This window comes from Petromyzon marinus, chromosome 49, assembly GCF_048934315.1.
Source record: "Petromyzon marinus isolate PM22_M1 ecotype Great Lakes invasive population chromosome 49, UKy_Petmar_22M1.pri1.0, whole genome shotgun sequence".
Taxonomy (NCBI): domain Eukaryota; kingdom Metazoa; phylum Chordata; class Hyperoartia; order Petromyzontiformes; family Petromyzontidae; genus Petromyzon; species Petromyzon marinus.
The window spans coordinates 8,745,459-8,758,389 of NC_133715.1; the positions used below are offsets into that span (position 1 = coordinate 8,745,459).

Consider the following 12,931-nt stretch of genomic DNA (forward strand, 5'->3'; position numbering starts at 1 on the left):
TTGTGATTTTTGCACACAGCGTTTTAATACGTTTTTTTTGTGTGGAATATTTGCTGGTTTATTCCAGGATGTTTCTGTTGCGCGTCGTCGCTTTGGGATGTTCTGTGTTCAAATTTTGTTTGTTGCGGTTGCACCCGACTTAAGAGCCGCATGGCTCACAGGGCAATATCTAATATATTAAACTTGAAAACTTGAAACTTGGAAGAGGATAAAAACAGTCCCTGTGACTAACACAATCCACTTGCTTAGAGAGCCTCCGCTGTTGACTTTATGGCCATAAAGGCAGGGATCATAGGTTTCGATGCTGTTTATATTCGCAGCAGTCTAAATAGGCAAAGACGCAGCCCTCCAAAGAAGGTGGAGGGGCCTGCAGTGGAGAGATCCCCATCGAGACTTTCTCAAGAAAATGTTGGGCCTACTCTTTCAAGCTGGGTTTTGAAAGAGGTTGGAGTGCCCACACTTTACCCCATCACACATAACCTGCTGATCGACTATCTGCGACCTACTCCATTCATACTGCTGGGCAGCCACAGAGTGGGGGGGGGGGGATCGCAAGTCCAGAGCGCTGAACATTATAACCACGGCAGCGTCCCAGGGCTCAAAACCCACTGGCGAGACAGGTGGTCCCTGCGAGACAGTCTCAGTGGACTCGAAACCACAAAATTGCGCTGACGACACCGATCGTGACTCTGTGGTCCGCAGATGATGTATGCCAAAATCAGAATCTGTATTTATACTGGAGATATCCGATGAGCTATGAAGCTCTTTTGCACAGATGTCCAGTAGGGGCGGATAAGAACGTTACAACAACGAGCAATACGAAACACGATAGAAGTGCAAAGTACTAGAAAGGTCAACAAATCACCCAAACACAAACAAATACAACACTAAACCATACAAATACAACACTAAACCATACAAATACAACACTAAACCATACAAATACAACACTAAACCATACAAATACAACACTAAACCATACAAATACAACACTAAACCATACAAATACAACACTAAACCATACAAATACAACACTAAACCATACAACTACAACACTAAACCATACAAATACAACACTAAACCATACAAATACAACACTAAACCATACAAATACAACACTAAACCATACAAATACAACACTAAACCATACAACTACAACACTAAACCATCCCCATGCTACCAGGCAAACCCCAATGAGATATTAACTTATTTTTCAGATGCGACCTGGTCACAAATGATAGCTCTGCAACAAAGTGGATTGTCATTTGGGCATTTATAGCAGCAAAATAATCTAAATAATCTCAATGCACGTTTCTACCATACGGAGATGCGGTTTAGGCAACAGCAGAGGTGTTGTGCCTTCATGAGAAAATAGCGAAGTTACTCGTGAGACGCCGCGCCGTCTGACCCAGGGGTCGGCTACCAAAATAACAAGGAGAGATTTTTTTTCTTCGAATTCAGCCACAAAAAAAATAAACCCCTCAGAATTTCAAGAGCCGCAATGCACGTCGTGAATAACGAGTCACGGAGCATGGGTCCTTAAAGAGCCACCGCATGCGGCTCCGGACACGCAGGATGGCGACCTCCTGGTCTAACCAAACCGCGTAATGTCGAGTCACTACTACGACGGGCATCCGCCAGAACTTTCCTTGAAAAAAAAATTAAAACTCGAGTTTCTTTAAATTCGCCTTCACCGGTATTTGCCCCGGGCTGATCTAGAATCGCATACCCGAAACCAATTGTTGTTTCCCCGGTGGGTATAATCTACAACAGGCTTTCCAAATACTCCATCCCGGGTTTGCTTCAATAGAGGGGGGGTATTGTTGGTATCTGAATGCGCAGCCAAAGGCCTCATATTGCCTGCAGATTGGCGACGCGATCCATTGGGTTTAAAACAAAAATAATTATTCAAAACGGTCGCAGATCCTCACTGCGAACAAGCGGCCGTTCTCACCCACGTGGTAATTTTCACGTGCGAGCCCGGTGTGTAATTGGAGCCGAGGTGAATTAATTATTAATTTCATGTGGGCTTTTTATTTTCTAACAAACGTGAAACCCTCTATGCTTCAAAGCGTACTTGTGTGACTGGAAGTAAGTGCTCGGTAACTGTATACGATCCAACGTTTATTTTGTAATTTAGATTGATTTTGAAAACTTTTTCTTATTATGTTTTCAATACGTATATGAACAGCGACGCTGTTTTAATGGTTTCGTGATCTGCACTTGCAATCCAGAGGGTCCTCGGTGAGATTTCATCTCCCAGCGCAGGAGATTAGAATCAGACCCTTTTATTTTAGACTGGAGGAATCCGATGAGCTATGAAGCTCTTTTTCACAGATGAAACAATGGTGCGACTTTATTAAATCCTCTCACCTCTGCCCACCACCCAGTGAGTCGCTCAAGCAGGGGTTGCATGGCAGATTAAAGTGTGGGTTACTCCAACCTCTTCCAAGATGTGTGTCCAGTGTGGAAGAGTTGTCCAATACCGTCTTGTCTTATATTTATTACGTACTTTATCCAAGGCGCATTACAAGGGTTAGGAGTGGTACAATTGGGGTAATTAAAAGCGATATGGGATATAGGGAGGGCGGTTAATGGGTACCAGAATTATGGGGGTGCCTTGGGATGGAGGGAAGGATGGAGAGAAGGATGGGCCAGGAAAAAGAGTTGGGTTTTGAGGGAGGAGTGGAAACTTGACAGAGCTCTCTCTAGTGGAGGCCCTGAATTAAATTATAATTCAAATAATACATTTTTAATAATTATTAAGTAGTGAAATTCGCAAGAAATTGCAGGCCTGCTCCTCTACCTTGGGTATTAGGAATGGGGGCAGGGCACTGGTGGGCCTGAGTAGCCATTTCACTGCTGCGACTCATCAACAAAGATGTATGTATGATGAACTTCTTTCGCACCGTACGTAGCCAACCGTGCTAATCACAAGTAAAAACATCCCCCCCTCCCAAAAAATGTTTAAAATAAATAATGATGTTTCAATTAATGTTTTGCTGCTCAATCGCTGTTGTTTTTTCCCCATACTAATTGGTTTCAATGATTGTTTAGCTTCAGGGATTGACGTTGGGTGAACGATGTTTACTACCCTGTCTTTAACCAACGCCAAGCCATGTAACAAATTAATAGATTCATTCGTTAAAATTAATTATTACGGCCACGATACTTTTGTTTTTATCCGGTTCGTAAGGGGATACGTTATTTTTCGAATTTCTTGCAAATTACATGAGTGTGTCGAGCCCAGTGACTTGGTTCGAGCGGTAGCACATTTCGCCACTTGCTGCAGAATTGCACGGTTCGTGATAGCGAGGCCACCCTGGTTAATACTGAAACTGTAAAGATCATGAAATAGATGCAGTCTGCTTCACTGTTGATGTCAAAAATCTTGTGATGTTATTCCAACATAAAAAAATCAGGCCATGTGTGCCAGTTTCACGGTCCAAACTTGCCAAATTTAAAAAGTTACTCGCAATGTACTCAAATTGGGAAAGCGCATAGCAATCCATGGCCTAATTAAATGTGCAAATTTTACCTTTAGGATGAGGAAATGAACGGGACAGACTGTACAACTACAATATAGTCTATACGAACGAGACAGAACAAAGGAGACGAAAGAAAGTTGATTCCTACACGGAAACGTGACCCTGAAAGTGTGCCAATTCATTGAACCACGTGGTGTATGAGTCATTACATGCCTATCGTGGGACTCACCGAGTCACGCAGAGGGTCAATTTGCAAGCAGAGGATGATGCGCGGTGGGCAATGGAAAGGACGGCATGGAATGCCGCCTGAGTGTTTCGTGAAAGATCACCTTTCTCTTTCTCTTGCGCTTCTTCTTGGGCTCCTCTTCAGTGGCGATTACGGGCACCGCCACTTCGGGCCTCGGAACCTTCTGGAGAAAGGGGCGAACAGAAAAAAAACTACTCTGAAAAGAACGTCCTCGCCCAGAGCACATCTACAAAAATGCACAATTAGACGCAGCGCTCCGTAACGGCAAACGTATGACTCATGCCGATGCGATTATCCACCTAATGTAGTTTCAACCGCTCGATTAACAAACAGCCGTATATGGCACGGCTTCGGGGCACTTAGCTGCAGGATGAGGTGAAAGCCCAGCGCACACTCCATTAGTCAGTTTATTTCTTTTGCACGGCGCTCTGCCACTCTGCGTTACGGGAGGGGCAATTTAGGGCGTCTGGTCTCAAGATATTTCACGATAGAAATAAAACGGAGCAGCCCAAAGTCGGACGATGCTGAAATTACGCTAAGTATAAATAACCTTCAAACGCACGCACACGACACGCACACGACACGCCCGTTTGAAAAGTATTCCTAGGAGTTTTTGTTTTTTATGTTTCATCTTGTTTGATCCTGTAACACATTTAGAAGAAACACATGTTGAGGGGTTTCAGAGAGAGAGAGATTTGGACATCAAAAGAATGTAGACTTTGCAATATTAATGTTACTTTATCTTTTTAACGCGCGCTAAAGGCCAACATAATGCGGTATTATATAACGGCGGTATGAAATATGGGGCTTCGCAAGACTCACCGTCAAATCGTTCTAGTTTTTTCCCAGTAGAATTAAATTTGACAGAATATTGAAGGCAACCAACGGTATTTTTGTTGGCGTGTAAAACATTGGGCTCGAAAAGCAAATCGTAACAACTTAACGTTATCACGAAAAATGTGATTTACAATATCGTTGGGGGGGGCGGGGGGGGTGCGGGAAAAAATAATAATTTAACTTGTATCTGCCTGCAGCCAATTCAACAGAATGAACTGCTCCCTAACGTCACAGCTGAGTCTATCTGCCAGCATGCCTGCAGAATCAGTGAGGTCACTTTAAAAAAGCTATTTGCTGAAAGTGGCCGCGTAGCTCAAGGCTCAGAGTACTGAGCCGGCAGCTGCTGATATCCTGCATTCGAATGTTGGCTCTAGCAAGCCAGTGATTAAATCGGGATCTCAAGTGTAGCGAGTTGATGATCTCAGGCCGGTCACCAGTGACTTCACACACCCCCCACCGCCCCCCGTAACACGAAATTAGATCGTTGGCTTCATTTGGTTAAATTCCACCTCTGAGAAATAAATATAAAGCAATTTAATTGCCAGGTGAAAAGATTTCTCTGTAGGAGGGTGTGCGGAAAGTGTCCCTTGCTGAAAAATGGTCGCTTGAAGGGAGATCAGCAGCGGGTCTATGAAATCAACTTCCACAGACCGTTCTCTTCCGCACGGGGTGTGCTTGACACCGATAACACATTCGGGATAGAGTTAGGAGTGAGTTGGACCCCTTGCACGTGATTTGGACCCCTTGTTTCATGATACAGTTGCTTGTAGTGCAACTGAAAAAAAATCTGGGAAAGTGAATTTCTTCACAGTTACCGCTAAAACAGGTTTTTATTTTCATCTTGTAAAAAAAATCCTATACTTTCTAACAAGTGCGTGAACTCTGCCAGACAGAATCCGGTACATAACAGAGCGGTGCTCTTTATTGGCACTGTGCTGTAACTTTAACTAGAGCAGGGACCATAAAAATAGACTCTCACCGATGGTAAAAATGGTATAACGTTTTATGAGGAATTACATTTCCAAGTTTACCTTTTCCCATCAGCTTCATATTTTATCCGTTATCAACACAACCGCCGCAACCATCATATAACCGTCACCATCATCATGGAGAAACTGTTTAAGTCTATCATCTGAAAGCCCTAGAAATTAAACATAGCTTACGAAGTTGTAAACATTTACAACTTCATCCACTTACATTTCTCGCTTCGAAGTCTGCGATACATCAAATGAGTTGGGAGAAAGAACAAAAAACTGCTGGACACCGACTCCCCTATTCCATCATCTCGATCAAGCAACCCGCCCTCCTTGATGTGTTTCGGTAAAAAAAAAAAATAGAGGATTTTTATTTTTCGGTAACCTTGGGAGCTGTGGGACAAGCGATCGATGTCCCGGCGTGACACGTTCAAATAAACAGTTGGCTCGTCGTAGTAGTAGTGGTAAACGATCCCTTGCGGTGCAAGAGGCACGTAGCTAAATTTTGATTTAAAGCTTTCGTGACTGCAGTAATTCATATTCTTAGCTCTTTCGGTAAAGTCACGTTGAAGGGAAACAATTAAAAGAATAAAATATATATAAAACAACACAAATTCTCACGACGTTTCGACCATAACACAATGATGACGACCGTTTGTGACATGGTCGAAACGTCGTGAGAATTTGTATTGTTTTATATATATTTTATTATTTTAATTGTTTCCCTTCAACGTGACTTTACCGAAAGAGCTAAGAATAGGCACGTAGCTCTCGTCTTTTCCGAGAGGCGTTGTGGTTATCGTCTGTGCACGCCTGAGCGTGTCGCTCCTACCGTGAGTCTTCGACGCGGTGCGCGGCGAGGGCCAGAGGACATTACGTAACGCTCTTCTCGCTCTCGACGTCTAATTATAGCTCCGCCGGGGAAATTACGCTCATTATAAAATTATGGGCTGTATTATGTAGCAAAGTGAGCTGGGGCGAAGAGTGAGTTCGGTCCGAAATTTTCCCCCCCCCTCGCTCGCGTCTTCGTACGGAAAAAATTACGGAACGATAAAAACAATTATTACGTATATTTTCTTCGACTGGCATTATTTGTAGATTTGGGCAAGGATTTTAATTGCTTGCTCACGTGCTCACGATTTAATGTGTTCATTAAACGTCAACAATTACCTTTTGTAAACATACTGTGTTGCGGCGGGGGCAGGCAAAGTGGGTAGCCCGCTGTGCTACGAACCCAATGACCTGAGGTTTGATTCCCGGCCAAAGCTAACATCAGTGGCTTCGCTCACCATCCTGTATTTTTTTTAAGCCTGCTGAAGTATGGTCAAACAACTCCCAGAGGCATGGGGAGGCCTTCATCCAGCAGTTGATTGACACAGGCTGTTCATTACCATAATTCTTATTATAATGCGCAGGATCAACCAGAGGTGTTTGCAATCTGATAATGACACGAACACACGATCGTAATATTCATACCGCGCCTCCCATTTGTATCTCCGTGAACCCGATGACAAGAGAAACCCCACCCCCCTCCCGCACCGTGGCAGCTATCGTCCCGATGTGGCACAGGGTGAACACAGCACCTGGCCTGCAAGTGGGCATTCGGTGACCAGCAGGGGCCAATGGTGCTACGAGGCTTCCCAATTGAGTAATTTGCGAGTACTGTAATTGTACTGTAATTGTACTGTAATTGCTCAAATTTGACAGATTTGGACCACACATGGCCGACCCTTTTTCAAACAGCGCCATGAGATCTTTAACGTCGCCTGTAAAGCAGACGTACGCCCGCGGCATTAACCAGGGCGACCGTGGGGGTCGAACCGCTCCACCAATGGGCCAAGTCACACTGCCCACAATGACCTGCTTTTGAGAATTGGGACTCTTCGTAGCCACAATCATGAGCAGATGTGATTTTATCTTTCAAAACATTGTGTAAGCACAGCAGCATTGCTCTGAGCAACAATGCTCACAAGAGAGTTTGAAGCGTCTCATCTATACGGTCTCATTACTGCATCGTCTCCTGTATAATGCACTGTGTTTAACCACCACGACACCGCAGGTCAAAACACTTCTCTTTCTGCTTCTTCTCTCGCACTGCTCCACTCTGGAACTCCCTCCTCCCATCATCATCATCATCGTCTCTTTTCCCAAGCTCTTGTAATAAAAACCAACCTTGCTCAACTATGTGAACGTGCCGACTTATTTATCACCATACTCTTTGGTTCTTTCGGTAAAGTCACGTAGGTAAAAATAAAGCTAATCAAATCACGACGTTTCGGAGGCAGCACCAAGCCTCCGTCATCAGGTGGCAACAGTCACAGCAAAATTACTGTGGTGAGTATTAACTTTATTTTTATTTTTACCTACGTGACTTTACCGAAAGAGTATGGATCATTGCAGTCACGAAAACTTCAAATCTAGAATTATTTATCATCACTTGGACCATGCCGCTCATTGCCTGCCGCTTGACATTTTTTGTCGCCTTGTGGTCTATGCTCGTAAATCTGTTTAATAACAAAACAAAGAAAAAAATTAATGATCAACACATCGATTGCGACGGGGCGGAGAGCACGCAACGGAACATTTTGTGGGTCGTACCGAAGCTGTCACAAGACGCCTGCTTGTCAAAATGTCCCACCAAAGCTTAATCTATAAACTATTTAAAAACATTTCTTTACCAGGTAAGGCCCACCGAGCTATTTAGCATTTTTTTCAGAAGCGACCTGACCACAGATGATAGCAAAACGAAGTGGCTTATCATCGTGCGGAAAATTTATAAGCAGCCAAATACTCTAAACGCGTGGTGATGTTGATTTCAAACGTGGAGGGAAAAACCGGAGGACCCGGAGAAAAATCCACACGACCACGGGGTGAGAGAGAGAGAGACACGCAAGACTCCAAATCTACAGCAGCAGGCGTCAGTGTCTGGGATCGAACCCACGCACCTCCTCCGTACCAGGCGAGCAAGCCCACCTCCGGAGCCGGACGGCACGGCACGGCGCACTACGAAGAGCGGCCGCGGGCGGGTGGGCGGGCAGGCGGGCTAGCGAGCTGCAACTGCTCAGCCGGTACAAGCGACACAGAACTTCGAGCGATAGACGAGCAACGGAACGTGCGAGCGATACGGGTCCCCCCCCCCCACCATCGGGTGGGCGGGCCGTAGCAACTCAATCCTAATAACAACAACAACAACAATATTCACATCCGCGGGAGCGCGCCCTTGCTTTGAAGTCACCAGGCTAACAATTGCGAGGGGGGGGGAGGGGGGTCATGATGTCACGGTGGTCGCACATTAAGCGTATCGCCTTTCACGTTCTCGGCTCCGGAGCCGCAAGATGTGCGGAATAAACAGAGCAGGCCATTTGAAACCAATTACAAATCTGTCGTGAAAAGAAACACTCCGGGGGTGGGAAGGGCGGTGGTGGGGCGGCTATGACCTCACTGTTGCGTTTCACTGAAAGTGAACGCTTCACAGGCGGTTTTTTTTTTTACAACGAAAGGTCAGAACTATTCGGTCGAGGGGGGCACATCGATGCCGATTTGTTGACGGAGTATATGCACGGGCACGCTGCGTTTCATTGGGTGGAGCAGGGGCGCTGCGGTCAGCTTTGAACTCGGCGACCCAAAGTCGATTTGCGGTCACGGTTAAGGTATCAGTGGCGAGTTGATTTCTTAACCGATCCTGGGCCCCCCAACTTAGAGTGGTAACGTAGGGTCGGACGACCGCCATGAAAAACCTGGCGCGGGAGGGGGGGGGGGGCGACAGGGCGGGGGCTCATCCAGCAGTGGATTGCTGTTGATGTAAACGCGGTCATCACTCATCTATAAACGATGCAGTCGCAGATTTTACGAAGTAAAAAGAAGAAGCGGCTATCGAGTGCGATAAACATCTTTGAAAAGTACAACGTTTGGATCGAGACTCGATGCTTCATCTGATTTTTTTCAGCCCGAAAGTCATATGGTGCATTGATGAAAAAAACGAAACAGGAGGAGCTGCCTTTGCAGTGTTACTGTCACTTCATATAAATGTTGTTTTCAAACGTTATTTTCGTATTAGGTTGAATTACTTTCCCCCGTTAACATAGTTTCGGCTTCCAGTCATATAATCTCATAGTGTTCCCTTACAACGTGTCATATTATTCAGGTCAAGCTTCATCTATTCTCACATCAATATATTCACATGTAATTGTTCACATGTTTGTTTATACTAGTGAGCTGTATGCCTGTGACAGCAGCTGCCTAGCAACAGTGGGCCTTACCTGGTTAAAAATGTGTTTACCTTTCTTATACTTTGCACTCCTATCGTGTTTTTGTGCTGTTTGTTGTTGTAACTTTCTGACCCCGTCCCCTGCTGAACATCGGTGAAAAAGAGCTTCATAGGAGCCCATCGGATTCCTCCAATATGACTAAAGATTCAGATAAAGATTCTGAACCGCACTCACCAGCGGAGTGAGATAAAGATTCTGAACCGCACTCACCAGCGGAGTGAGGTCAAAGCAAAATAATACCCACGAATAGCAAAAGGTGTGGGAAGAAAGGCCCTCATCCAGCAGTGGATGGACCAAGGCTAATGATGATGATGATGAGTAGCAAAACAAGAAATGGCAAATTGATCACAAGCAGAGGAATACGCGGTCGAAGTGATGATTCAGACACGTAAAGCAACAACAGCAGCTGGGTAAATGATAGCGCAGCAATTCCCAAGCGTCGGGTCATAGGGAATTTTCGACAAGTGCGCTAACTCCCAACGGCTTATTCACCCAGTCTCTGGAAACTCACGGAGTAACAATCACGTATAAACAAGGGCCTAAAGTTAGCCGTTACTATCAGTGGGTTTATTTTAGCGCTTCTATCCACAGGCTACCGACTCCGATGACACCTGCCGCCGCCACCACCGCTGCGAAAGAAAAAGAGGAGGCAGACATTCTCAGAAGCCCCGGCTCGTGTCAAACACGATGCGGGCATTTTCAAAAGCCAGACAAGGAAAGTGTTCGTGGCTATTGTGAAACGGACGTATCGGCGGTGCACCGGTGCAGCGCAACACACCAGTCCTCATAAAACTGTCCGACGATGCCACTGTTGCCCCCGAGTGAGCTGCAGGACTCTCCATCTGAAGTTGCACGTAGCTTCAGCAGCTGCTTTCCCGCTCGAACGTGCGGTGACGCCACGAGTCGTAATCTTTGCTATGCCACCGTGCGCCAAGAAATCATTCGGGAAATTAATCGAGGAGCCGTCCGATCAAGTCTGAAGGGCACGAGGAGTCAAATCAGCCTCTGGAACACGGAGCCAGCCAATCGTCATCATGCTGGCTGCTGCTATACGGCAACAGACTGTGACACTTCGTGTTCGACCGCTCGTATAAACATTCGTCTTGCGACTGCTTCGACGTCACGAGAACCGATTTTGACGCACACCGCCGCAATATTTTTTTCTGACCGGGGTTGCGAATCGCAGGGGAAAAAAAAAAATTTGCGAAAATTTTTCCCGTTTTTCTTTATATACCGCGCACTACCGATGTAGCGCCAACACGTTCAAATTCCATGAATATCGTCGCGTCCGCCCACACACACGAACATTAATGTGCAGCAGTGGTCGGATGGGTGGTCAGCCCACTGCACTTATGAACCTGGACCGGAATGATTTGCGGATTTAGATCGGGATGTTATTTACTCATGAGCTCATGATTTAGTGTGTGAATTGAAGACCTTACATTTTTTTTTAATAGACCATGCTGAATAAGAAGCGGCAGGCACGGCTCAGCACGCCGCGCGATGAACCCAGCCCCAACAAGTTCGATTCCAGGCCAGGGTTCACATCGCATGACACTTGGGCTTCCCTTTCAATAACGTGCACACTGACCAGCATGGGAATATTTGGTAGAAATAACCCCAATAAGGACACACGGCATGGTGTGGGGGTGGGCTTCATATGGATTTAATAAGGGCTGTTATTATATATAGTTGTATGAACAATGCTGATGTAATGACCATTCATGATCTTGTACTCTACACAAATGAAACAAGACTCAATTTTCAGACCGGTAATTAGAAGAGGAGACAGGTTGTGTTTCCAGTGTTAGCGCATTACAAAATGTACGCTATTAATTCACGTTTGTGCAATGTAAATACAATTTAAAAAAACATGTTCCTAAATAACTCTAAAAACCAGCTTAAACAAAAAAAAACACTTGAGGAAAGCAACCAAAAAAGGGAGTTTCTATCTTGTAAAGAAATGTCTTGCAGCTGTCCAATGGCATCTGGTACTGATCCTGGCCGTGGGGTGTTGCGTGTGTTCCTCTTGTTTTCAGACACACGTTTGGGTGTAAGGGAGGCCATCAGAGCAGTTCTGGTTCAAGGGCCATCATTAGCAGCTGACTTCACAATATCTGAATTATGTTAGCACAAGTGGTTGCACTTAACAAACAACCTTTGTAGACATCTGCCGGCTCCCGTTAAGGGCAGCAGCGGTCCCTTGTATCGCGCCGCGAAAAACGCCCCCAATCTCACGTTTGTTGTTGCTCACAGCCCCGCGGAAAACTGCAAATCGCCGGGCGTCTGCAACGTTTAATTTTAGAGCGGGCCGTCATGCGTCGTGCGACGTGGCATAACGCGCGGGCCACCAAGCTGACGCCACCACCACCACCACCACCACGTCCGCGTTGATTCGGCCTCACACGTTGGCACGCGGAGCTCGACACCAGAACGTGGGCACTTAAACAAACGTAATTAAACCTTCCTTATCGCTCGCAGCGCCGGTCAGCCCAGCAAATGTGACAGCAGCTGCCTGGCAGCCAACCCTGAATGAGCACGCGCGCTTACTCAGAAGCAATTTCAGCTTCTTGCAGGAAGAGTGAGCTACCTGTTCCATTGACGACGCAAGCCAAACGCAAACCGTATTCTCCGGATTATAAGATGCGCTTTTCCCCAGCCTGCATTTTGAAGCAAAAGCTGGTGGTGCTTTCTTTTCATTTGGTAGGTGCGTGTTTGTGTGTGTAGCGGTAGTGTAGCAGTTAGCGCAGCTGCACTACGAACTCAGCAACCTGAGTTCGATTCTCGCTCTAGGCCAACACCAGTGACGATTGTCTGAACCAGTCCTGGGCCTCCCCTAGGTCGACTCGGCCTCAAATTAGTACCGAGTGCGGTGTGCAAACATCGCCACTAGGGAGACAAAGGCGGCTAGGTGTAGTGATGGCCACCCATCCCCTCGTGTGCCGTGCTGGGCTTCATAGGTGCTCGCTAACAGCACTGGCCGCAACAGTCTGTTAAGGCTACACGGGGAATCTTTGTCTGTGTATGTGACCAAATTTGTATAACTTTATTGAGACCGGGCATAAGTTTGGAGTGCATCTTATTTTAAAATGCGCACTATAATCCAGATATTATTGT

The 12,931-nt window shown here is 46.0% G+C and overlaps 1 protein-coding gene across 4 annotated transcripts in view; it reads right to left on the bottom strand.

Annotated features, from left to right (window-relative positions):
• CMSS1 (cms1 ribosomal small subunit homolog) overlaps positions 1 to 12,931 on the bottom strand; it is a 177,378-nt gene that overhangs the window by 24,525 nt on the left and 139,922 nt on the right. For 3 of the 4 annotated variants that reach the window (XM_032972601.2, XM_032972600.2, XM_032972604.2), the window contains exon 3: positions 3,818 to 3,898. In XM_032972601.2, the coding sequence (XP_032828492.2) occupies positions 3,818 to 3,898 (81 nt within the window). The remainder of the gene's footprint in view (positions 1 to 3,817; positions 3,899 to 12,931) is intronic. The other variant, XM_032972603.2, reaches the window with a different exon arrangement.